A 26,134-nucleotide genomic window follows, 5' to 3' on the forward strand; every position below is an offset into this window, starting at 1 on the left:
AATAAATGTGCCCATAAATATCCAGCCAAAGAAAATCTTAGTATTTATGAATGGAGAGAAAAAAAGGGGAGGGAGGGGGCGATTACCATGAGCTACAGTGTTCCAAGTTCCAGCCCCTTTGGATCACGCAAGATTCTCGGAAATAAATCTGCCTTTGTCATCCCTCAGATTTGAAATCCAGAGACATTAATCTGAGCCTAGGAGCTCCGAGTGCTTGGGCCATGCGGGGAAGACGGGACATGAATGTAAACCATGATTTCTTTTCTAGAAATGTAGAAAGACAAGCCACAAAAGGGACTTTCCTCCCAGTGTCTGACAAACAGGATATAAATAGAGATGGGCTGTGTTGCTCAAAATAATCTGGGCTACCTGTAAATGAGGTGGGAAAGGGCCTTGAATGCCAATGACTCTACTGGTCTCAAGGGGTGAAGACAAGCTGTGGGGAGTAAAGGTGGCAATGGAGAGATGGAAGCACGGGCTGACGGGGGCGTGAACCTTAAGCAAGGCATTTTAAATAGGATTCTTCAATGAAAGAAGTATCTCCCAAACCAACATGAATTAGCCGACAAGAGAGTTGTAGGTCCATACATCACCAACAAGAGAGTTCAATAGTCCCCCTTGGCCGAGGAGATCCATAAGCTTGCGTTTGGAGTGTCTAAGTGAGTGGGAGGCTATCTGTGGCTACTTTCTAGAAAATTAGATTTCGACACTACTGCGCTGCAGTTACTTAAGAACTGGACATGTCAACCCTTCCCTTCCCCTGGAAGGAAGTAAAGTAAGGGTTTGATGAGTGTGAAGGACATAGGGCATGGTGACCTCTGCAGGAAAAGCTAACCATTGATATGCAGTGAAATATCACCATTTTGAACAGGAGTCTTTGTAGACTGGTAAACAAAGCAGACGAAAGTATTTTCCTTCTGTCTGAGAATAAGATGATGTCCCAGCTGCTACCTTAATTACATTAATATATATCCGTACTGAGGGAGCATTTGAGCTAAGAGAACAGACCACAGTTTGCATGGGCAGTATTCTTCCTCAGTATCTTTTCCCCTTGCTCTCCTCCCTTCTCTGTTTAAATACTAATTATTAGTTATTGAATGACAAAAGTTAATTAGTTATTAAGAATAAAAGCAGGAGAGGTCTTTTAGTTTTGTTTGTTTTGTTTTTTAACAGGGGTTCTCTATATAAAAGCACTGGCTGTCCTGGAACTCACTCTGTAGACCAGGCTGGCCTTGAACTCACAGAGATCTGCCCACTTCTGGCTCCGAGTGATGGGATTAAAGGTGTGCAACACCACTACCTGGCCAAAAAGTAGTAGAGTTTTAATTCTTGCCAAATTGGACTATCTGACTCCATGCCTCCCTCTAGAGATGCTGGTTAGTGCTGGGGAATGCACTAAGTGGTCTTCACTACATTCACCCAGCCCACTTCCTTTATACATCTCCTTCCTCCCAAAGCAGAGATCTATTGTTTTAGTCCTAACAGATAACCACCTTCATTTTATCAGGGAGAAAACCAAGGGTCAGCGAGAGGCCAGAGTAAGATGAAGAAGTCAACTTGGGATTGCTAGGGCCTACTTCAAGACTTCGTTCTCTGCATCACCTGGCAAAACAATGTCACTGACATCCACCCTTTGGAGGCATCCTTCCTAGCTGGTGACTGCCTGTTTGCTTCCTTTGGAATATTTGTTGCAGGGATTAGTAGTGTGGTACCCAAGTTTGTTCCATTTCCATTGAAAATTTACTTTCACTTGTACTAATTTGTGTGCACGTATTCCTACCTGTGCTGTTGTGTGTGTGCATGTATGTGTGAGGGTGTTTGTGGGTGCATATATGTGTGTGTGAGTGTATGTTGAGAGAGTGTGTGTTTATGTGTGTGTGTCTTTACATGTGTATTTGCAGCCATAGGGAAACCTGGGGTATAGTTTCTCAGGCGCCACCACCTTGTTTTTTGAGGCAAGGTCTTTTTGTTGGTCTGAAACCCACCAAGTAGGGCTAGGCTGCCTGTCCAGTGGGTCCCTGAGGCTTGCTCATCTCTAGTGTGTTACCAGACTAGACTTGACTTTTTCATGTGGGTGCCAAGGGCTGAAAGCAAGTTCTTTAGAGTAAATGCTTTATTGACTGAGTCTTCCTGCCAGCCTTCTCCTCACTTCCTAAGGGCAAAAAAAGGAGCTAGACATGGGGCTAGGTATGGGAAGTAGGTATAGGAGTTGTGCTTAGAGCGCCTCAGAAATCATGAGTTGTCGACCTCCAACTCACTGCTAAGTCTGTCTCCAGATCAGACAGCTCCCATTGCAACCAACCAGTCAAGAGTCAAAGCAACAACTGTGGTCCCCACTCCAGGCTCTCCATACTGTGCCTGATGATTATTTATCAAGTGTTTCTTCTTCCTCCCACCTAAGCACCTCTAGTCACATGACGTCTTCGGTGACTTCATGTGGGGTATAAAGGAGGCACCATTACTGTAAAGCGAGGATCAGAATAAGTTTTAAGTACAGAAACGGGGCTAGGAATGTAATCATGAGCAGGTGTTTCAAATGGCCTCCTGAAAAAAGTAATAGCCATCCATCTTGGCACTAATGAAAGCCTAAAGCCTCAGCTTTCGAACGATGACGATTTACTTTTGAAAGACTATAAAACTGGGTGTGGGGGGGGGAAATGCCTTCTAAGAGAATAACATCGGGCTAATTAATGAAATGTACTGTTTGTGCATTCCTCAAGCACAGGTGGAAAAAAACGGGCAAAAATGATGGCAAGGGTGTGTGTTTATTAAATTGGGATGCTGGCAGGGAAAGGAGTTTTTTGCCTTATGAATTATGTCATGTGGCTTGTGTGCCACCGTAAAAGTCAGGCTATCACATGATAATTTGTATGGTCGTGTTCTCAAAAAAAAAAATCCTGCTGACCTGGCAAAGGAGGGGTGGTGGAGCGAGAGGAGCAGGTTGAGTTTCCTTTGAGATCAGAGAAAGTTCTATCGGTGGTTGGTATGTGGTAGACTCTTGGGCTGATAGAAAGAGGAATTGATTGCCTAGACACTCGAGCGAGTTATTCAGACACACACCCAAGCTAATTCAGATTCCCTCTGAGTAACACACCCTTTCCTTCAACTGTTTTTTGTCTGCTTCTTCGAGCTGCCTCACAGGTAACCACTGATTTCCCATGGTCTTCAGTGGTAGTGATTTCTCCCTGGCCAAAGTGTCCCCTGCAGAAAGCAGGCTATGTCACATGATGATGAAGAGGGTGTTGTTAGTCTAGAGAACTAAAGGCCTGGGAGGGACATTTGGCCTGAGTCCCACAGCAGAAGGAATAGCTAGCTACCCTTGACTCTGGTCATACAGATGCACTGTCAGGTTTGGATGTCTTCCCCGATTCACCTATGGATTGGCCTTTGATTATCCTGCCGTCAAATAGGAGCTCCTTGATCCAGGTCTCTCTCTCTCTTCCCAAGCTGAGAGTAAGAGATACCAGCATTCCACGAGACACAGTGCGTCATGCAACCAAAAAGAATGTGCTTAAAAGATAGACTCGTGCCTTTAAAGCCTTAGCTTCTTAGTTTGCAGGGTCAAAGTGCAAAGCACAACAGAGGTGTTCAACCGGAAACTCTAAGATTTATAACAATAGGAAATGCGGTGGAGTGGAAGGAAGAAAGCACACAAAGTCACAGTTCAAAGTAGCAATGCCAACCAATGAAAATGAGTCGCCTACCATGTTCCAGATAAGAGGGCGTACCTTCCGAGGGGTCAAGCCTCCTAGCCCTCCGCCCGTGCTTGGAATTATTGTGAACGAACATGTTATCGGAGACTGCCAGGACATGGCCGTCCACGTTGACGGTGGTAGACACCACGACCTGGAGACAGGAGAGGAAAACGAATGAGCATTTTCATATAAAAGCATGGTGGGAAATAAACTCCAGTTAAATAAATAACAGCTGGGAGCTGAAGAAAATTGCATAGCTATTTCGCATAATAACCGGTGCTTATGTTGTACACGTCTAACAAGAGGCGCTATTGATGAGTGGGTCTTCGGCGTGGAGCGCTTTTGATGCCGTTTTAAGTAAAATTGCACAGTTTACAGTTATGCAGCAAAAGGTACCCTGTTAACCATAATTTTTACAAGGCGGTCTTTATTAGCACAGTTATATATATATATATATATATATATATATATATATATATATATATATATATATATATATTTTACACAAGGGTGGCTGTGTTTCACCTAAATTACCCTTCAGTTTAGACACTGAAGTAGATATCATAGCAGATCATGCAAATAGAAGTCTTTTAAATCTTTAAAATCTCTCCTCCCTACTGAGTCAGGGTTAAGAAGATAGCGAATGAAAATGAGAGGGGTTGGAGTGGAAGCTGGGATCTGCCTGTGTCTTCCTCTCCCAGGGGTCTTATTGAAGTTTCTTATACATTTTACTCTTTTGTCCCATGTCAGTTTGGTGAATTGCATGCAAACCGCCCTGAGAGCTATTATCATCCTGCCACCCGCCCCCCAAAAAAGAACTTTGCTAATTAAGGGTCTTAGATCTGTTTCAAAGCAAAAAAAGTAAAACGTCGAACTGATTCAAAGTCAACTCGGATGCCCAGGCCACATCTAAGGATGACTCAGGCCAGCGTGCCGCAAGGGTCCAGGAAAACGTGTGCCTCTGAAAACTTTGACTAAAACAATGAACGAGACTGACCTACATCTCTCCTTATATTAAAAAGGGGAGGAGGATTAAAACCGAACCCCACAGAGATATGTTTATTCATGTGACCTCTTACAACCAAATATAATAATTGCCTGTAATCGCAGCTTTGGCTCCCAACTCATGCTTTGACACGAGAGACGGCCATCAGCCAGCCCCTGTTTAATCCACCTATTATGTTGACTAATTAACTTTGCCCGCCAGCTTATTCCTTCCCCCATTATCAGCCCCTGTCAGCTACAAGCACCCAGCAGCATCGGGGAAACCTTGGGCTCTTTGATTGATCACCAATAGATTGACATGCAGATTAATTTAATTAGAATCACCTCACTTGAGAAATGAAAGACAACGGGCGAGAAGGCTAATAGATCTGCTCTTATAATGAGGCCAGCCTCCTGAGCAAAATCAGAAGAGTTCTGATTTATTTTGCTCAATTCCCCAGTTGCGCGGAAAGACTCTCGGATTTAATTGTTCTCCGGTTCGAGAGGCGTCAGCCTCTGAAGAAGTGAATGACTTTACAAAACTTGGAACATACTGTATGCCCTTAGCTTTGGAGGCAGCCTTTTCTCTGAGTTAGCCAAGGGAACTTTGGGGCAGTGCCCTGGTTTCATTCCCTGGTGGGTATAGGGGAAAGCACCCCACCTCGGTCCAGACCTGTCAATTCCCAACCCCCAGTGTCAAAGCACCCACCACCTTGAAGGATTAACAACGTCCCACTCCCCCTCCTTCTCCTCTAAAAGCTTTCTGGCAAAACAAGTCAAATTTCCTTTTCCTGGGAGGTGGCCATAAACTACAGACTAGAAACACGTGGCTCACGGAGCTGATTTTAATATCTTATTAAAACATGCACTTGACAATTCAGAAGTTATCCCTGGACCCAGTGTGTTCTCTTCAGTCTGTCAAAATTCCATCTAGAGCAAGTCATTCACAGAGGGACCCCAGAGATTGATGCAGTGGTTGGCTGCATGCTCTCTGTATATTCATCATTAGCTGACCAGGTGTGACAGGGTCTGAAGCCAGTGTTTGTCCCTCATCAATCGTGCGTTAATTTAAAAGAAAAAGATGGGGGGGGGGCGGAGAAGTAAAGAAAAGAGTCTATTCCTTTGTTTTCAAAAACTGTCACATACAGTGACAGTATCTTTAGGACAACAGAGGGGCACTTTTTAGTTAGGGAGATGGCTTTGTCAGACACCGAAAAATTACATAACAGCTGGGTCTTTCAAAGAAATGTTGATTTACTACAAGACCACAATTGAGTGGTCACTGGAGTCGTTAGCTGAACAAGCTATAAAAGGAAATCCCAAACAGTCTCTGTTTCCAGTGTCAGGAAATGGAAAGTGGTTACCCCAGACGTCTGTCTTCAGTGAAGACAGCGAGGGCATCCTCTGAAACACCTGGAGGACACCAGCGCTACAAACAGTAGGACTTAAAATTATCTGGTGTCTTTTTTAAAACATTGTCATCTAGTTGTTGACATTACGTAAAAGTGACCAAAAATAAATAAAAAAGAAAGAAAGAAAGAAAGAAAGAAAGAAAGAAAGAAAGAAAGAAAGATCAACCTGTTAAGAGAGAAAACCCTGCTATATGTGTTTCCTTTTTCTTTGCAAGGGAAGACCACAGAGCCACTTATGCGAGGGCCATTCTACTGCAAGCACAGCCAGAACTAGATGCTGGGGAGTAAAGGATCCCTGTGCTGTTTATTCTAGAAACTAACTAGTAAGCATGTCCCTCAAACACTCATAGCACAACGTTCCAAGCCCAGAATAATTTCTCTCATTCCAATTTGGAAACGATTGGGATAGACTTAAACAAAGTGTTACCTGAAATTAACCCACAGAGTCACTAGCAAATTAAAGGTAATCTGTAAGATGGGAAGGGTGAGGTGGAACATAATACTAAGCTAACCTTGAAATCTGACCCATGGTAGAACAGGCAATGAGCCTCCATGAGCCAATCAGTAGACTGGTGGCAAGTAGAGGCAGGTAAGGGGACAGAGAGGCATGACAAGTCTTCAACATGTCCAAATTTTGTCAACAAAACATGTCTTGAATTTAGGACAAAAAAAAAATAGAAAAGTCTTTTTCCATTAGAATCAACCATCCTTTACTTTCTTATTTCTCCTTTCACCCCACTGTGAGAAAAAGAGGCCAACAACATGAGAAGGTTGGTGTCTACAATTTTGCTGGGTCTATGGAACCAGTCCCTCCAGTTTCTATAATTTCACTGTCCAAAAGTTTGACTATTGGAATTTACACTAGGAAAAATATGACATTCCATTCCTGAGTCAAAGTAGCCACATTTCAAGTGATGGTGGCCATTGGACTAGATAGGGAAAACATAGAATTTTAAATCTTCTAGAATGTTCTACCGGATGACATTCTCCTGAAATAGCTCTGTAATCATTTATGACAATGTATTCAGGAAGACAAACTATAGGTTGTGTTCAATCTACAGCAATAACTACAGGTTTAGGGTTAGATGTCTTATGTTCTTAACTGGTGACCTTTTTCAATAAAACAGGAACAGAGGCGTAGCTTTTCAGAACAGCATCTTCAGGCATGCTGGTCCTATGCTACATGGTTCTGTGGCTCCTTTCTGGTCCCTACCCTCAAAGTTAGGGCATTTGATGTGCGCCTGAAGAAGGGGAGGTCTGCAGCTACCTGTCGCTCTTCTGAGAATATACACTACGGGTTTAGTTTCTTGGTTTGTTGTCCGTGGCTTAGAAACTCCTCCAGTGCCTTCCTCCCTGGTTCTAGAAACCCCAGAGGTGACTGTTATTACCGCCCCCCTCTAGAATTTGGAAGGGTGGCACACAAAACAGCTGTCTCCCTTCACTGATGTAACCTTGGGCATCAGCTGAAGGTGAGCTTATGCTTTCTGCATCCCAGAGTCCCTGATGCTCTGATGACATTCAAAACAGTCTCTTAATTGTTAGTGCTAATTCTGGGGGGGGGGGGGGGGGCAAGTGGCGAGCCTGGTCCTCAGTGAGCACTTGATGAGCACCAGCTAGCAGGAGGAGCGGTGGTCTTCGTTTGTGGGTAACACCAAATGACGAGCTCAAAATAAGTGTTGGGTTGACAAACCTGACCCGGTGACTCCTGATCTCATTAGAAGAACCCAAAAGAAACTGACATTTTTAAGGCAGAGGACAGAGAGAAGAAGCCCCTTGCCCTACAGATGTCCGAGTTTGAAAGGCCTGCCTCCCAGCGTAAGTTGACACAATTTAGAACACTAAGGAACTGTCCTTCTTACTAGACTGAGTGGTTTCACTTTCTAGACGACACCTCCATCTTAGTCGGCCACCTTCTAAGCTGGACATTAAATGAAACCCCACTGCTTAGGAAACAGTTTGCAAACCAGACATCTTAGTAGTCTACCTTCCCCACTGTCTCTCCCCAGGAAGGATTTCTAGAAAGTTCTGTCGTTGATTAGTTCTCCCTCTCCATCATTTCTCAGGCTGTCCTTCACTCCCTGTCACACAGGAGACCTTGTGTGTCCTTACAATATCATCTAAGATTCATGAGGCATAACCTCTGTCTCATGAGCAGATTTCCAAAAAAGACACAAGCGGCTAAATTCAAGGGCCGATGGCAGATCACAATAACAGACGCAGCAGCTTGCATGGAAGAAGGGATTAGGACCGATACAAGGACCGAAAATTTCTATCTCTGTGCATTTCTCAAACTGGTATAAAACTGGAGGAAACGCATGGCATCAAAACGCTGTCAGTGTTTAAATGAATAATCTTTGGCAAATAAGTATTTTCTTCTTAATAAGTTATTCATTCTGGTGAATTAATTTTGAGAAATTACAAACCTTGGTTTTCAAAACTTCCATAAAAGGAAATGTTGAACACAGTTGGTTTGGACCATGGCTTCTTTCTCTATGGTTTCAATTCATTGTATTTTTGCATTAATCCAAGGATCTTAACAACCAGGTATTTCTTTTCTTTTTTTTTATTTTTCACAGGTGTGTATGGTGTGCATGTGTGTGCAGGCATGCTTCTGTTGTAGTAGGAACTCGGCTGCATCTGGAAGACCGAGGCTGCCATTGGGATTCATCATTCATTCTTCAACTGATTGAGAGGTAGGGTCTCTTACTCAAACCCAGAGCTCACAGGTATAGTGAATCTTCCCAACCAGCTTACTCTGGAGATCCACCCTGTCTCTGCTTTCTGTGTCTGGCATTTCAGGTGGGCCACCATGCCCACCCAACATTTACATGGGTTTCTGGAGATCCAAACTCCCAACCTCAGGCTTGCTGGGCAAATGTTTTACCACTGAACAATCTCCCCCAGTACAATAACAAGCTATTGAAAAAAAAAAACTGTGACTTGAAGCACATGAATAAAAGTGACTGAGCAATATTTTATGGAATACTTCATAGGAAGAAAAAGCTTAAAACCACTGACATGGCTTTTTTAATCTCCAAAGAATTATGTACAGCAGAAAAAAAGGCATTTCTAAGGGGAGCTAAAATTTTCACTATCATCACTACCAAATTTATATGTTGAACCCTTAATACCCAATGCTTTGAAATGATAGAAGTTCCACATTGGGCTCTGATTCCATTAAATAAGACCATTGAGGTGGGTCCTACCCTCCAAAAACAAAACAAAACAAAAGGTAATTTAGATACCCAGAAAGAATGTAAAAATTAAGAGGAGTCATTATTTGTATTATTTGGTAATTGAGATACCCCATGTATTAGCTGTGGTGGCACACAGGTAAACCTTTCCCTTGCAATTAAATTTTACAGAACTAAAAACTATCCTGACACAAATGAGTATGAGCACATTCAGGGATATTGGAGGAATCTGGACAGATGCTGTCAAGATTCTTGTCTTGGCTGTAATATTGCTCTCTTGCTCTATAACACTGCAAAAACTGAAAGGGGCTGGTCAAAGAATACATGAAAATCTTTCAATGTTACTTATACCAACTGTGTGTGCCTCTGCAATTACATCAAAGAAATTCAACTAAATATAAGACATCAGCAACCAAGATGTCCTTCAAAGGGTGAATGGATAAACAAACTAGTAATCCATACAATGGCATATCATTTAGTGATAAAAAGAAATGAGCTGTCAAACCACAAAAAGGCATGGAGGAATCTTAAATGCATATTACTAAATGGGGGAGAAAAGCCCATCTGAAGAGGCTATACACTGTATGATTTCAAGTAAATGACATTCTGCAAAAAGCAGAGCTATGGAGACAGGAAAAAAAAAGAAAGAAAAGAAAAAGAAGATCAGTGTTTGCCAGGACTGGGGGAAGGGAGGGATGAATTGGTATAGGACACAATTTAGGGCAGTGAAATTCTTTTATATAGTAGTGTAATGCTAGATACCAACTTGACTATAATTGTTCTAATCTCTGAAACATACAGTACAAAGAGAAGCCTGTTGTAACTTTAGTTAATGGTGATGTCTTGACATTGGCACTTCACAACAAATGTATCATACTATAGGCAAACTGAGGGAAAGACATTATGGCTGCACATAAAAACTTCTGTGGAGTCACTTATCTGTATTTTTTTTCTATACAAAATAATCTCTATATTCTTTAAAACCCTGATCAAACCTCTTCCCATAGGGCCTGTACTCTTATACCAATGGTTCTCAACCTGGGGATCATGACCCTTTTGGGGGGTCACATATCAGATATCCTGCATATCAGGTATTTACATTACAATTCATAACACTAACAACAGTATAACAATAAAGAGACAGTTCAGGTGTGCTGGTCATGTGCTGATCTTGCAGAGGACCCAAGATGGGTTCACAGCATCTGCAACTGCTTATAACTACAACTCCAAAGGACTCTGTTGCCTCCAGCCTCCAGAAGCACCTGCACCCATGTACACAAACTGACCCCCATCATAAATAAAATAATAATCAAAATAAGGCTGCGCACGACTATCCGGTAATTTTACTTTTTCTGAGGTCATGCCAACATCATACAAAAATGCTGCTTATGTCATGCCTGTGAGCATCTCTGAAGTGGCAGTTTTACATGTGAATCCTTTTAAAACGGAGAGTATGATTCTTCCTCCAGAAATACCATTAGACTAAAAAGTAATGTCATCTTAGAAGTCTCTATTTTAAAAAAATGGCAACAAATCCTCAGTAGTTACAACATTGCAAATTTAGGTAACTTTTCATTTGGCAGCTTAGAAAACTGAAGCCTGGGATATTTTTAAATGTCCTCAAAGTCACAGGACGAATTAAGAGCATAGGTGAGCCAGAAACAAAGCCTCTGCTTTTTCCATGTGTCCTCAACACACAACAGAGAACAGTCCTGACCTGAGTCTACCCTGTCATTCCTGCTGGTTTCTTCCAGTACAATGGAGGGTTTTGAGGTGTCCGATGGCAGCTTAAATATTATTTACATAAAAATGGTCTGCATCAGTTAGGTCGTCATTAACTTTGTCCTTTAAAATATCCTTGACTGATAAGGAATGAGATATTCTCAGAAATGTGGCTGATTGCTAGCTCCTATCTGGTTGAAAGATCCCAAATAAGTCATTAAAAATTATGGAGGACGTGTGAACCTCCAGGATGTAACAGAGCGGAACTGCTGGAGGCAGGGAATGCCTAGCTGAGTTAAATCCACACTGGAGGCTCAGAGCAAAGTATACCCTCTCTGAAGAGGAGGGCAAGAACAGATATTTCCCATGCTATACAGAAAGAGAGGGAGACCTTCGGAGACCAGATCAACTGTCTTTCCTATCTCCTGAGGTATGGATGTGCTAAAGCTCGTCCCTCCCACAGCGGATGAGGAGGATGCCGCTCATGACTTCTGGGGCTTCTAGGCCACTCTGTGCTTACTAAGAGAGGTGAACACAGAGAAAGGTCCTGTGCTCTCTGGGGACTTGAACATAGCATGTCCACGGAGAAATGAGGCACAAGCAAAGGCAACTGTGGTCAAGAGCTTGGCCTCCAAGTTCAGATAGTCCCTAATAGATTTCTAAGCCCATCACTTACGAGTTTGTAAGCACAGACACATCAGTTGTAGGCATGAACTCTGAGTCTACCGTATCCCTGCCTGTGTCAGGCATTATTGTATAGACGGGAGAAGGAGCGATAAACAAAATGTACAGTAAGTTCTTAACAGAATCTCAGCTCCTATTGGTTGCCTTCATGGAGTTTAGTCCCTAACATGAGAAGAGAGAGGATAAGGGATGAATTAGGTGAGCAATAAAAAGCAAATTTCAGAATGTAATAATACATGTGAGAAAAAAAAATAAAAAGGGAGTCATATCTAATAGGAACTGTTTTTTGATTGTGGATAACAAAGTTCTCACGGGGGAAGTGACATTATTGTCTGAGTCTGAGTAGTAAGTGTCTAGCTATCCAGTGAAATTGCAGCAGAATTTCCCAGGGAGTTCAAAGAGTGAGCGGCAAGATCCTGAGGCCAGAACAACTTTTGTGTACTCGGGGAAGACAAAAGAAAAGAATGAAAGGCAATGTGCTGGGATAGTGAGAAGTGAGCAAGAGCCAGAGTGATGGCCAAGTATCTGAAGTATGGCAAGAACCTGCTAAATTCCAAGTCAAAAAGTAGAAGAGTTTGGGCTCTAAGTGCCCACAGCCATAAGCGTTCCCAGAACAACACCCCAGGTCAGTCCAAACACGTCACAACTATCTTTGTTTGCGTGTTACATTTTCTTCTAAGGTAGCTATACTAAATGTGGAGCTACTTCTGCTAAGTGCACATCCACCTCTCATCCAGTGGAATCCCCAAGGATCCCTCCTCAGTGATGCATACTGTCTGCCAAGGCTCAGAACAAGGCAAATGTCAAGATCCATATTGGCCCACTGATGGTTTCGTAGACCAGGTTCACGAGTCCCACATTTGACCATGTTTCATGAATTAATCCTCTTCTCTGAAGCTATCATTAGAGTTGCTTTCAGTATAAATAATTAGCTGGGCGCACCTTAAAATTATTCTGCATAAGAGGGTGAAGGTAGCTCAGGCTCCCAGCATTCTGCTGGGAAAGAATTTAATTGTGAGATGTGTTGTTTGTCAGAGTAATGTAAGTACATCTGAGCAAGAGGGAGTGGAGGGTGGGGAGTAAAAGAGGAGGGGGGGGACACTCTCTCTTCCTTGTGTGTCTTTAAAGCCATCTCTTTTGCCAAGGAGTTTGGGCATATATTTTAAGAATGTTATAATCACAGCAAATAATATATTGATTTAGGGAGACCAGGAGTGGCTGTTTAAAGTAAATAACAAAATTCTCCAAATTTTTTATGATTCACTTTAAAAACTTGCCCTTTCATGTCATAACCTATGTCATCAGTTTGGAAAAGAAAAACACTTCATTGTTAGAAATTTGGGATAAATAACCGAATGACTTCATTTATCTCCCATCCAAATGACGAAGTGAAGGAAGAATGTGTGGATGTGATAAATTGAGTTTGTTCTTGCAGTTCTCTCTGCGCAGGGCCCTTGTCTGGCGTTTCCAAGAGTGATGTAACATAGTCACCCCTTGGTATCTTGCTAGGGAGTTGGCTCTAGCACCCTCCCCACCAGACAGGAATGTTGAAATCTTTAAAATGGTATTATTTTACATTAGCATATACACACACCTATATATGTCCCATATAGTTTAAACAATCTCTACCTAAAATGCTGAATATTATAAACAATATGTCATAAGCATATTTGGAGAACAATGACCAAAAGTATTTTATACATATATGGCACAGATGCAGAGTTGGTCAAATATTTTTCAGCTGCAGGTAGTGGGAGCTGCAGATGTGGACTCCATAAATGTCAAGGGCTGACCGTATTCCTGAGATGAGGCTCTGAGCTTAAGCACCGCCATCTCCAATCATAGGCTTCGAGGTAGGATGCCATCTCCAACTCCACTGATTTTCTGGGCTTTTTTCTGGCTCATAATTCATTTTCCTGATTCATTTTATTTATGGAAATAACCACAATTTCCAGTTATTTACAACTTTTAATCTTTGCATGTTTTCATCATGACAGCTGATGAAAACTCCTTCCTGACACATGCACTTTCTCTCCTTCCTGGGCAGTCTCCCTCCTCATTGGCACACTTCCTTGTGGCTATAGTAGCCATGTGACTGGTCACTAGCCAATAGGAAGTGAGCAAGTGTAACAAGGACTATTTCTAAGCCAAGAATTTGAAGACATGTATCCTTCACTTTTCTTCTAGCTCCATGAATACAGTAAGGCTCTTCGTAATTGGAAGGACATAAAATCAAGAGTTGCAAGGTTTCCAGATCATTTCAAGGAAAAAAAAAGTCTATTCTTCAAGGCAGGAACACCAACATGTACGCATTATATGTGCACCATTAGATTTTCTTTGCTGTATATGTGAGCCATGAGGTATTATTTGGTCTATGTGTTACAGCAGCTACCCTTGCCCTAAAATAACCCCCAACGGAAATAACAGTTTCATTACAGCAGAGACTCTGTCTTTTGCATTCAACGTTATTGACTTACCACCGAGTCCTCTGATAAATACTGCTGAGCGCTTGCACACATGAATGAGAGAATATATCGCGCATCTATATTCATATGTACTGTTGTCACAGACCTGGCATTTATATATGGATGCAGAGTTATAGCCTATCAGAAAACTTTGCTGAGGGAAGAAGATGAATTTGTAAATTTATATGTTCCTTCAGTCTCCAGGTCTTATGGTTTCTACAAAGATGACAACTTTTGCCCAATTCTTGCTCCTCCTTCGCTGCTCTCATCTGCCAGTCCCAACAAGGAAAAGGGTGGCTAACGATTTAAATCTTAACCTTAAATTGTCTGGCTCCTGTCAGTTAAAAACCAGCCCGTGACATGGCTTTAACGTGGTCCCTTAACATTAGCATCTTTTTAGTGTCAAGAGAGAGAGAAATGGGCTCATTTAGTCAGACTGAATTACTCCCTGTGTCATGGGCTGCTTCTAGCCCCAATTTGCCCCCCTCTCCTTCCCCCTTCCCCCAATAGCCACCACCACTAAATGAAGCCTGTACCCACTGTTGTATTGAAGCAAATATGCTACCTTAACCACAGCCTAGGAATTCCAGAAAGAAAACATCCATTATTCAAAAAAGAAAAAAAAAAGAGAGAGAGAGAGAGAATTGTACCAGATTTTCTCAAGGCTTATGCCACACTGCCTAAGCTTCTCAGAAAGTGATTAATTTTTTGAGAACACTCAGGTCACACTAATTGACATGACCTGTGTAATTAAGAAGTCTCTGTTTACACACCAGAAGCCCAGGCGCTCAGAGGCTGAGTCTGCTTGACAGAATGTCTTTACGCATCAGGAGATCAACAACCTTTCTTATGTCTTCCTCAGCCACCTACACAGGTCCCTGATTGCTCTTCTAAGGAGACATACACCGGCTTGGTTGTATGAAAAGGAGGCTGACCAGGGAAATATACAAAAGAGCAAAAGAGAAGCCTCCGCAGGGGCAGCTGATGAGACTTATCTCATACACCGTGAAGGGTGAATCCATCAGCACTTTCTGGAACTTAACCTTTCAATATTACTGATATGCAAAGAGGGGATCAAATTTTGTCCCCGCCCCAAAAAAAAAAAAGATACTTTCTTAGTCCTTCTCCTGGACAATAGGGACATTAAAATTACATGAAACCAGAGTCTCAATTTCTGTGCTATGAAAACAAAAGATGGAACTGTCCCTTGTTTGTAAGGAATTTTCAGTCAATGACAGGTGTGAGTGCACACACACTCCCTCGACCCTCTCTCTTGGGTCCTAAGACTTGGCAACTTCAGTGTGATTTCTTAAGAGAGTCCAAGTGACCACTGGCAGAGAGAGTCACACTCACTGCAGCATTTCCAAATGTTCCCACAAGTAGAAACTGCTCAGGGGTGTAGCTCACCTTCTAAAACACTGCTCTTTCCTTCCAGGGAAGTGCCCCAATTTGACAAACTTGGGGTTGGGGGTTTCGACTTCATGCATGAAGTCTCTTTGGGACGTCTTTCAAACTATCCTGTGATTCAAGCATTCACTCCTAGAATGTCACTGTGCATTTTGAATGATAACAGAATTTCTTGTTGCCTCACCAAGTGCCTCTAACAGACCCAGAGGAGTTCTTTGTCATCCCAAAGCATCAGATAGTAAGAGTATACAAGTCACAGGGTTGGACTTGAACCTTCATTAGGTAGAGGTGTAATTTTGAGTGAACTCCTTTATTATTCTAAGCTTACTTCCTCATTGGTAAAATGGAAAGAAATCATATTTGCATGTTTTTAATAGGGATACTATGACCATCACTATCATTCATGTGAAACACTTCATATAATACCTCATATGAGATAAGCGCTCAGTAAATGTCAGCTTCACCACCACCATCAGCATCAGCACCACCAATGCTCATGGATGTATACAAAGGCAGACACATGGATATAACAACTGTACATAGGAACATGGAATTCGCTGGTCATAGACACCAGCATAACTAGTCATCTACTTGAAACTGGATGGAGTTTGCTAGAAATAAACAACTGCAGGGAAGAAAAAAGGAGAAACCAGTTTGACAAAGAAAGAAAAAAAGAGACTGAGGGAATGCAGCGTGTGGTTTGGGGGCTTAGGGTTCAGTCAAGCACCTGGACAGTTAAACTGAACCTGGGTACCAGGTTTCAGGGACCTTCACCCCACAGCTCTCATGGCTCCAAGTGTAGCTGATGGGAACACAGTAAGCCGAACCAGGGATCCATAAAGGAGTTCATCATGGTTGACAAAGACACAGCTTCTTTTAACTCCGGGTTTGACTCTTGGTGGCCCTGGTAGCTATTCTTTTGTGAGAGTTCTATTTTAGAATCTATTTGGGTGGCAAAAGGTAAAGAGGCAAAAAACACACAAGTGTTTTTGAAGGTCCATATGGACCCTTGGGTAAGAAGGCAATCATGAATAAACAAAGGATGCCGTTTCCATGGCACTAATATTGTCCCCGTAAATTTAGCCAAAAGTGTAGGACAGAGCTAGTGGCTTTCTATCAGGGGCCATCTTATCTCTCTCCTCCCTACCATGGCAACTCTTTAGTTGACATGCTAAGGGAAACTGACTGTTCTATTGCTATTTCATGTGTAAAGAGACCTATGATACAACTTGAACATTTTACAATGCATGTATGCGCGCACACACACACCACCTGCGCGCGCGCACACACACACACACACACACACACACACACACACGCATGCACCCAGATTATCCACCAGTCTAAAAGATTCATTGTGCCTAAGTTGAGAAAACCTAGACTAAACTAAGGGATTAATTAAACTCATCCCAAGAATTTCCCCTAAAAGTTTAAATCTACTACTTACATACTAACATGTAAGTAAATTGTGGCCTTTCCCCCCCCCCCCATGCTCAAAAAGAATGTACTGAAATGGCTTCCTGTCTTGCCTCACAATTCTATTTCTTAAAGTCACAACTCACTAGCCAGTCCTGTAAAACTATACATAAACGTTCTTGGAGGTCCCCCATGTCACCAAAGTCCATCCCAGTTCTGCTGTCCTGAGGGATATAGCATAGTTGACGCTGACAAAGTCAGGAAGTGTGGGTATTACACATAAACTGTTTCATACCTGTGTGTCTTTGTTCCTAACCCAAGCTTGGCCCAAACAGATCTAGAGCTCATCTGAAGAAGCAGAGCAAGCTAGCAGGAGCACGTGCTAAAAGCCCACTCTCACACACTGCAAGACACTTTGAAAAAAGAGTAGCATCCAAATTTGAATGCAGGACCTTGCCAGGAAACAGTTCCTAAGAAATTAAGACTTTATTGGATTCTCCCAATTCCTCTCTATTAAGACAAAAAGTGGTAAGGCTAAAATGATGTTATATAAATTCTCTAAGATCTCCAGAGACAATATCGTCTTTCCTATGGATTTGTTCTTTAACAAGACTAATAAGTCTTACTTCTTTTTTTAAAAAAAAAAATCATTTTGAAGACTCCGTAATATTGACATCCACAGTCAATGCTCAAATCTCTTTCCTTATTTCTCCTTAGAGAATGTGCAGCCAAAATTTATCAAGCACCTCTTGGAGCTCAGACACTGAAAGCTGCACTTTGAGCTGACTAAACAGGCGTAGGAGCGAACTTTCAACACCATGCTGTCTCTCTGACAGGTTGTGCAAGCATGCTTCAACGTTGACACGGCAAATAACTTACCCACAAAATGAGGTGGAGAGCGAGGCAAGGCAGGGTCTTAACTTTACTGCCTGAGATGTGTTCCATGGTTCTACACCACCTGGGAGCTTGTTAGAAACATAGGATCCCAGCCCCCGCCCCCCATCTCAATCAGTACTGTAACAAGGTCCTAAGGGATTCTCAGCATGTGAAACTGCAGGCGTATTATGTCTAGAATCCCTAAAACACCTGCGTCTGAGAAGTCAACCCATTCTTTTTTTTTTTTTTTTTTTTTTTTTTAGGTTTTTCAGCCCTTCTAGAGTATGTATGATCCTATCAGGGTTGTATGTTTTGGTGGTGGCAGACCTGGAAGATCTTCGGTAATACAGACATGTGGGGTACAGGGGCATCCCTGAAGCAGAACAGAGGGTACAGACATGGTCTGCTTCTTAAGGGCCCCACGTCCAACAGGCGGTTGGTGCTAACAGCTGCTGAGATTATGCGAAAGGACAACAGACGACAAAAATGAACTTCCTGGTTTGGCTCTTTACTCGCTATCCAGTGAAGTTCTCCTTAGAACAGTTTTAGAGACTAAAGCCCGTCGTTTCTGCGTAATTGACTTAATCCCTGGCTGTCTCGTCACGTGAGCCCGTACAGGAAGCCAAAATGAGGCTCTGAGGACACAGCTGCCTTCATCAGCGGGCGCAGGTGGCGCAGCCCCAATTCTCGTCTAACAAAAACAACTCCTCGATTGCAGATGCCTGGGGACCCGTGGCCTCACCTGCTCTTCACCTCTAGAGAAACAATTATACTCCATGTCTCTTGCCAAAAATGTGTTCCCATCAGCTCTTCACCTTCAAACCGTTATTAAGATTTGAGAAAAGCAAGAGGGGACCCACCTGGAATCTCCGCATGTCACGTGGGTTTCCCGCATTCTTTAGGCAATTTTGGTTGCATTTAAGAAAAAACTTCAGGAAGAATCTGTGGAGAAACAAATGAGCGTGGTTAGGGTTTCAATCCGAACAAGGGAGTCTCAGTCAGAAATCACTTCCTAGTTAACACGTTCTCTTTTCTTCCTGCGTCTCCTGCAATATTCAGAGTAGTGTTAGAATCCGTATTACGCTCCAGGCCTGGGGTCATCAGATCGCATCCAACGTGGACTTTCTTTCTGAGGCGAACACTCTTGGTACTGCCAACAGATCTCACCAAAGAAGTAAACCTCAAGAGAGTATTTTTATTCAGAGAGCAAGTCGTCATGGAAATTCAACGTAAGTTCCAAATAGATCTAATTGAGAGTTCCAGTGGTCCCCAAACGTAAACTATCATTTAAGTGTTGTGAATTCACAGGTGATGAATGGCAAAGTGTGTACTGGATAAATACAAAAAAGTGGTAAATGCTTTAAATCTTAGCATCTTCAAATAAAATATTTAAATTAGCAGCCCTAGGAGGAGTGGTGGGGTTCACACAATGATTAAACCCTGGCAACTTCTCCAATACCCCAGACCATTTCTTCTCTTTAGACGCTTGCCTTAAACAAAAGCCATTTGAGATTGAGCTGGGGCTTTCCTGCCTCCCAGCCCCTCTTAGCTTCTGAATAAGTTCTATAGTGAGGTCCACAGGTTTTATGTGCAAAGGTGACCACCGTCTCCAATGGGCTAGAGAAACCCCGCCATTGGTGAATTTATTTTAACTTGCAAAAATGTCTGATGCGTGTGATACAGGACATGGCCACACGAAGTAACAACTGCAAGCAGCTATTGGAGTTCAGCACGGAAAAGCAGCAGGTGTGGAGAGTCTCGTACTAGGGTATTCATGCTGGTTACCCTCAGTTCAACCCCTCCTTCTGTTTTCGGTTTGGGAGAAATAGAAGATGTTTATGTCCACCTATTTGCTACATACTTTTGACTTTGGGGCCTAGAAAGGTGTATTGATGGAGTGTACTAAAATACTAAAATACAGGTCAATCGATGAAATTCTAGAAATGCTCTTTTCTTCACCTTTTGGCCTACTTTCGAGCTACACTGGAATAAAACTGTCAACCCAATAGAAATAACTCATGCAAAACTAGCATTCCAGGATGCCTCCACCTGAATTTAGTTCCAAGTATGATGTCTGTCAACAGTGTAGCCCCTTGGTCCTCTATCATAAAGGCACTACATGAAGACACACTGCACACAAACAGCTTCTGCAGACAAATTCCAGAACAATATCTCTTCTCCCTGGCCTCTTGGAGGGTGGGAGTAAATGAGAGCATTGAAGAGCAACAATGACTTCTTCAAACAAAACGATAAGATTTTACAATGCACGAGTCTTCGTAAATGAAGTCATTTACCATTATACAACCCTCAAAGCCCATCAGTGAGGAGGCCTCTGATAATGGTTCACCCCGGCATCGAGGGCCTCTCCACAGAGGCCAAAGCTTATTGACCTTCTGTCTGGGATAAATGACTCACAGAACATTGCTGAAGTCCAGCTGTGTGTAACGGAATCCACCCTGGGCCTCCCCCAAGCCCAGAACAGCTCCGCTGCTGCACATGGTAGCTCTCCAGCCACTCAGTCCTCCTTCTATAGGGCGTTTTTCACTGCCTTGCTCCTCTGAGCCTCAGAAGGTGAGACTCAACCAGTACATGCAGCTTTCAGACACCAGCAGATGTGTAAAGGTAGTGGTCACAAGTCTCTCATATTGCTGGGGCTGGGTTCTGGACTTAGAAGAGGATATATGAAAACCATCCCAGGATCCCGAGAGGGTGGCTGCCCGTGACGTGTTGCCGTAAAGTATAAAAGCCATCACCTTAAAAAAAAAAATACCCAGTATGGGATTGACTCTAAACCTTAACCACATACGACCCGTGTGCCTTTGGATGAGAGGCTGGACCTCAACTTTTCTCATCCATAAAGTGGGCATAATGAGACCACGGACCTTACGAAGTAGTTGTGCAATCGTAACGCAGGTCAGGAGGTTGGAGGTGGCAGTAGGAGATGTCTCAGAATCCGAGACGTCCAACTGCTTGCCCAAAAGTGGGTAAATATGGACCTAAAATTCAACTTCTGATCGAGTGGTCCAAGAGGCAGGGCTCTGGACCAGCACACCGAGTTAGTGTCCATCCTGATGGGAGTGCTGTGAAGATGTTAATATTCATTGTCCCACGGGTGGAAAATCAATCGTGCTGTGTGAGAACAATGGTTTTACTAGGGGAAACCACAGGGTCATTATCCCCCACAAAGCAACACCAAGCTAGGGAGGGTTATCACCGCCACTCTCCCCCCAGTGGGCCCCCCTGCCTGTCTCCCCATGGTTGATAATACTTGCCGCCTGTACGTGTTTAAGCCATTTGAGCCCAGGCCTGACAGCCAGCTTCAGGTTGTGTTAGAAGGAGCTGTCAGCACACCCTCTGGCATCCTCAAGTCAGACAACTGCTAGCCACCGTGAGGGGTTCCATCTGGTGCCAAAATGGGCTTTGAAAGACAGGCAAACAGGACACTGGCTTGGCCAGAGAGAGAGAGAACCGAGAGAGCCAGGGATCCTGTGCCTCAAAGATGAGGCGCGCCGGGGCGCCTGTCAGCAGCTCGTCGTTAGCACAAAACCCACACCGGGCACACACCAGATCGCCTTTAAAACTATGCCGGGCACACACGGGATCGCCGTTAAAGCTATGCCGGGCACACAGCAGATCGCTGTTACCCTAAGCTGCCCTGCCACTTGGCCTGCTGGCAGAGTCCCCTGCCCACCCCCTCGGCAGCAGCTCACTTGCTGAAATTGAAGTCTTGACCATCTGTCACGGGAGAGACAGCCGTCAACTGGTGCCTAGGGCCTCACACAAGCCCTTATGTGGCAAAGACACCGTGTAGGGCCAGTTCTTGGGGGGGGGGAGCCACCTACTCTAGAGCCTCTGGAATTCTCTTCAAAGTTTTGCCCTCAGTACAATCCAAGTACCTGACCCTTTTGGATCACACTTCCTTAAAGGAACTCCGAGGAGTAAAGAGAAGTTAAAAATACCCTCAGTGAGAGACTGACTCAGACGCGAGACACACAAACTTGAGCAGGTGTGTGTGGGGGAGGGGGGGGGAGTTATTCAAGTAAACATATAAGGTGACTGTGAACTTGGGGACACGTGTGTGTGTGTGTCTGTGTGTGTGTGTGTGTGTGTGTGTGTGTGTGTGTGTGTGTGTGTGTAGTGTCTGCTGCCCCACACGGAAGATCTCTGATTCCGAGGGGCTTTTAACAAAGTGAAGGCTATTGTAACACAAAACCATATGTTTGTCTAAGGAACTGCCACATTCTGTGTGTTTGATAGAATGGCAGGGGAAAGAGCATGGCTGCCCTGCCCCAGCTGTGGGAACCTGACCCACAGCAGGACAAAGCCGCTATTGACCCTGCAGAGTTCCGAGGAGTTCCATAAAGTCCGGGATCAAACTCTCTTTTTAACTCGGCTCTTTTTCTGGAGGGGTGGCATGGCTAGGTGGCGAGAAACCCAACACCTTTCAGCTAACTTCTCCAGGAGGAACGTCATTACTATTTAATACATCTTTCACTGTGTTATTATCCAAAGCGTTTAAGTTCCCAGGGTCTCTCTGAATCCCCAGTGAAGTCCTTTAAGGTAGGCATGCCAGGAAGGGGCTAACTCACCTGGAACATAACACACAAAGTCTCAAAAAAATAAAGGACACGGTTATAGTTCAAAACTAGTATTCTAGATTGCCCATAGGATAGGCATGATATCGATTTTCCATGAATTACAGGACGTGTGTGTGTGTGTGTGTGTGTGTGTGTGTGGTTTATACACACATGTGTATGCAGGTACCCATATCCATACATGTACCCAGAGTATGTCCAGTTCTACCACACTCCACTTTCCAACTTATTCCCTTGAAACGAGGTCTCTCATTGAACCTCGAACTTGCTATTTTTCCACTAGGTTGGTGGCCAGCAAGCCCCAGAGAGCCTCCTGTCTGCTCCCTGCGTAGTGCTGGGATTTCAGTTACAGAGACAAGACAGCAATGCCCAAGCTTTCAAGCAGATCCAGAAGTCCCGAACTCATGTCTTGGTTTTCAAGTGTGTACAGCATCAATTGCTCCTGCTCACTGAGCCATCTCTACAGCCCAAATCACAAGAGAACTTTGAAAGTGACTTTAACAACCTTTTAGTCCAACCTCCTCACTTCATGAGTGAGAAAACTGAAGATCAGGATGCAGTTCCCAGTTCCCAGTGGTTAAGAGAGCAGAGTTGTCCCATGCTTGCCGGGGGTCAGCCCTGTGATCTTTCCAGTGTGTTCCAGCTCCTCACACACCAATCTACCAAGAGGTCAGCACTCAAGTACGTGAACTCTTTAGTCTGCCACTTCAATTAAGGAAAGTGACAGTCATAAAACCAGAAGTGACATTCTATTAAAAGTTGTGTTTGGGTTCATCAATCAGGCTGATGAAGGACATTAGTCCATTATTGAAGTAACTGAAACAGACACACATGGGGTAGATACATTTGCTGATTTGGGAATATACTGTGTAGTATTTCCCCCAAGCAAGAGAGCTTCAGTATCTGCCTTGAATCCTTATAAGTAGCATAATATTGGTGACCAAAAGTACTGGGTTGCCGAAAGAAAAATCAATTGGCCTCCATAATAAGGCTCCTACCCGAGAGTATGAGAAATGAAACAAAAGCAAACCCTTGTCTCCAGACACATAATGGAAGCCATGAGATGTAAAACTAGAGGCGTTTAGTATACACTGGTTTGCTAAATAGAATCTGGAGCCTGCCTGTGAATGCAAATTAGCGCTTTCCACATTAAAGACAGTAGCCGAGTATACTGGGCAAGCCAATTTTGCTGGAGATGAGACAAACATAGGTCAACTCCAATAATTCCATACCCTGCGTGGTGTCAACCAAACATGGGAAGAGTAAGATTTTTCCTCCCATTCAACTGGGTAGCTTTCATCATACATGCAGCTTTATTGCCGAACTAAACGTATGATCTTCACCAAATGGATGTAATCTCTCCGTACCTCAGTTTCCTCATTTGTAAAATGGAGAAGTCATTAGAACATGTTTTAGAAAATCAGTAAGCACTTGAAGGGTGTTGAAGCCTAGAGCAGAGGAAGCAGTAATGCCCATTGCTCTTAGTTATCTGGAGCACCGGCACACTGCCTAGACTAAGAGGGTTTCAGTTATGAAAAATACTCTTTCTCTGGCATAGTGCAGGCTCAGGAAATCAGTGAAGCCCTGCATACCCGGTAAGCAGTCCAGGCTTCGTCCAATAAAGAGCAGAAAGAAAATAACCACGAAAGAGATCATCGCCAAGGAAAGGCAAGAGTATAGCGGCTTTGCCAAAGCAGAGCAAGGCCGGGGCTAAAATTGTGGAGGACTTGGGCAAGTCCGAATTGAAGGGCACACTTAATAAAACTGCCTTCCAAAGGACTGCCCACATGCCGGTAATTGTTATGCAAAGCAAGTGCCCTGGCTCTGGCCTGAACAGGTTGAATTTTTACCTCTCCCACCCCAAAGACTGAAAACATCACGTTTGTCTGCTTGCAGCTCTGTTCATCATGTCCAGGCTGGAAAAGAAAAGTGTCAAGGCACCAACTGAACGGAGACATAAAACCCCAGTCCCTCTCCTCAGACTCTCTGGAAGGTCCCCCTGACTTATGCCTGCAGATGGTGAGGTGGCAGAAGGTCCTTCCCAATGGTATTCAGTACGCAGGGACGCGCTCTTGGCCTGACACAGAAAACAGCTGTGTAGAAACAAATGTGGGGACCCTTCTGGGTGAAGTTCAAGCTGCTCCCACACACGATCTGGAGGGAGGACAGGGAACAGCCTGGTAATTAAAAAGGACTTCTGGGGAGTCATCCACTGCACTGTTACCTTTGCGGTCAGGCTTCCAGCCCCGAAATTACCAAGGAAAAGTTTTCCAGGATTGCTAGGATTCTCCCAAATTGAAAGCATTTAACTGTATTGCACCTGCCTCTTCCCAAGACCACCTAAGCTGCCAGAAGCTGGGAATTGCCCTCTTGAAAACTCAGTGGCGGTCCATGGGCAGGTAAGCCAGAGTCTGGGCACCACCACCATAGGAAGCAGCTGCCTTCAACAGGGGCAAGCCAGAAACAGAAAGAGAAAACTCTATTTTCAATGTCAAAGCAAATGGCCTGGCTTCTAATTCACAGACTAGGCTGTAGGGTACAGTTCATCCATGTGAAAACATGATACCCAGAAGTCAGCCAAGATCCCAGGGAGGCCACAAGGGCAAGCTGGGGAGGCTGACCTGAACAAGAGCTGACCTCTTCTCCTTTTCTGGTAGGAAAAGCAATACCAACTGATGCCCTGTCTGACTCACTACTCACAGTCCTGCCTGGGACATGCCGAGGGCAGGGAAGGAAGGGAGCTGCACACACATGAAACCGTGAGGTCTTTTTTGGCTCCCCATAGTGGAAGAGAAACTGAAATTAAGCCATGACGCTATCTCAGAGCTCCCAGAGGGAAAGCACATGGCTGCCCCTATTCTTGGCCACTGACTTCAAGAAGTTTACCTTCCCTGGCAGAGGCTTCCTGGATCTTGGGCATTTCTGGAAAGTGTGCACAGCCTAGAGAGATCAACACGCGCGTCTGGAATAGGATTCATTACCTCAGAGCTCAGCGTTTGGCTTTGGTGGGAGGACATAATTAGTGGCAAGAACTTACCAGGGGTGCTAGAGTATCATAGCAGCGGATTAAAGAATGTAAAAATAGTTTGAAGGAAAAGCGTCCACTGCAAATAGGGTCCTTAGACTAGGAGTCAAATCTGACAGTTAGCAGATAGGGTCAGGGCAGTCAAAGGGCGGAGAAAGAAAAAGATCCAAGGACCATGGAGGAAAGAGTGTCTCATAATTCCTCAGAAGAGATACCAAGAAGGGAGTGGGGCGCTGTGACTTAACACTGACTTCTGCTGACCCAGTCCAACTGATTCTCCTGGCAATGTTTGCTGACCATTAATTGAGAGAGGATGATAGGATCCCAAGTCTGAAAGCCTCTGGTGACAGGAAAGGAGGTAAACTCCAGTGAAGCACTGTGACAGAACTCCCAAGCATCAAGACTTTCTTGCCAGAGTGTATAAAGGTTCAAGTTGACACGAAGGAAGTTTGGAATCAGTGGATATGATTTGATATGCAGAAGGAATATCTCAGATAACAAACCAAGTGTCTGTCTGACCCTTCTTGGGAATGACTGGGAGACAGATGAGGCAACATTGATTTTAAACTATTTCTGTCAGATGGAACATAGTCTACAGGTAGTCAGTGGACTTTGGGTAGCTTTCGGTAGTGTTGGGCCTTGGAGTTCTATGTTACCAT

At 43.8% G+C, this 26,134-nt stretch overlaps 1 protein-coding gene across 8 annotated transcripts in view; it reads right to left on the minus strand.

The window, feature by feature from the left end:
• Ebf1 (EBF transcription factor 1) overlaps positions 1-26,134 on the minus strand; it is a 389,901-nt gene that overhangs the window by 116,054 nt on the left and 247,713 nt on the right. For 6 of the 8 annotated variants that reach the window (XM_048435958.3, XM_048435957.3, XM_048435962.3 and 3 more), the window contains 2 exons: positions 18,716-18,797; positions 3,705-3,846 (listed from right to left, as the gene is read on the minus strand). In XM_048435958.3, coding sequence (XP_048291915.1) covers positions 3,705-3,846; positions 18,716-18,797 — 224 coding nt within the window. The remainder of the gene's footprint in view (positions 1-3,704; positions 3,847-18,715; positions 18,798-26,134) is intronic. The other 2 variants (XM_048435960.3, XM_048435959.3) reach the window with 1 other exon arrangement.

This window comes from Myodes glareolus, chromosome 9 (assembly GCF_982192425.1).
Source record: "Myodes glareolus chromosome 9, mMyoGla1.1, whole genome shotgun sequence".
NCBI lineage: Eukaryota > Metazoa > Chordata > Mammalia > Rodentia > Cricetidae > Myodes > Myodes glareolus.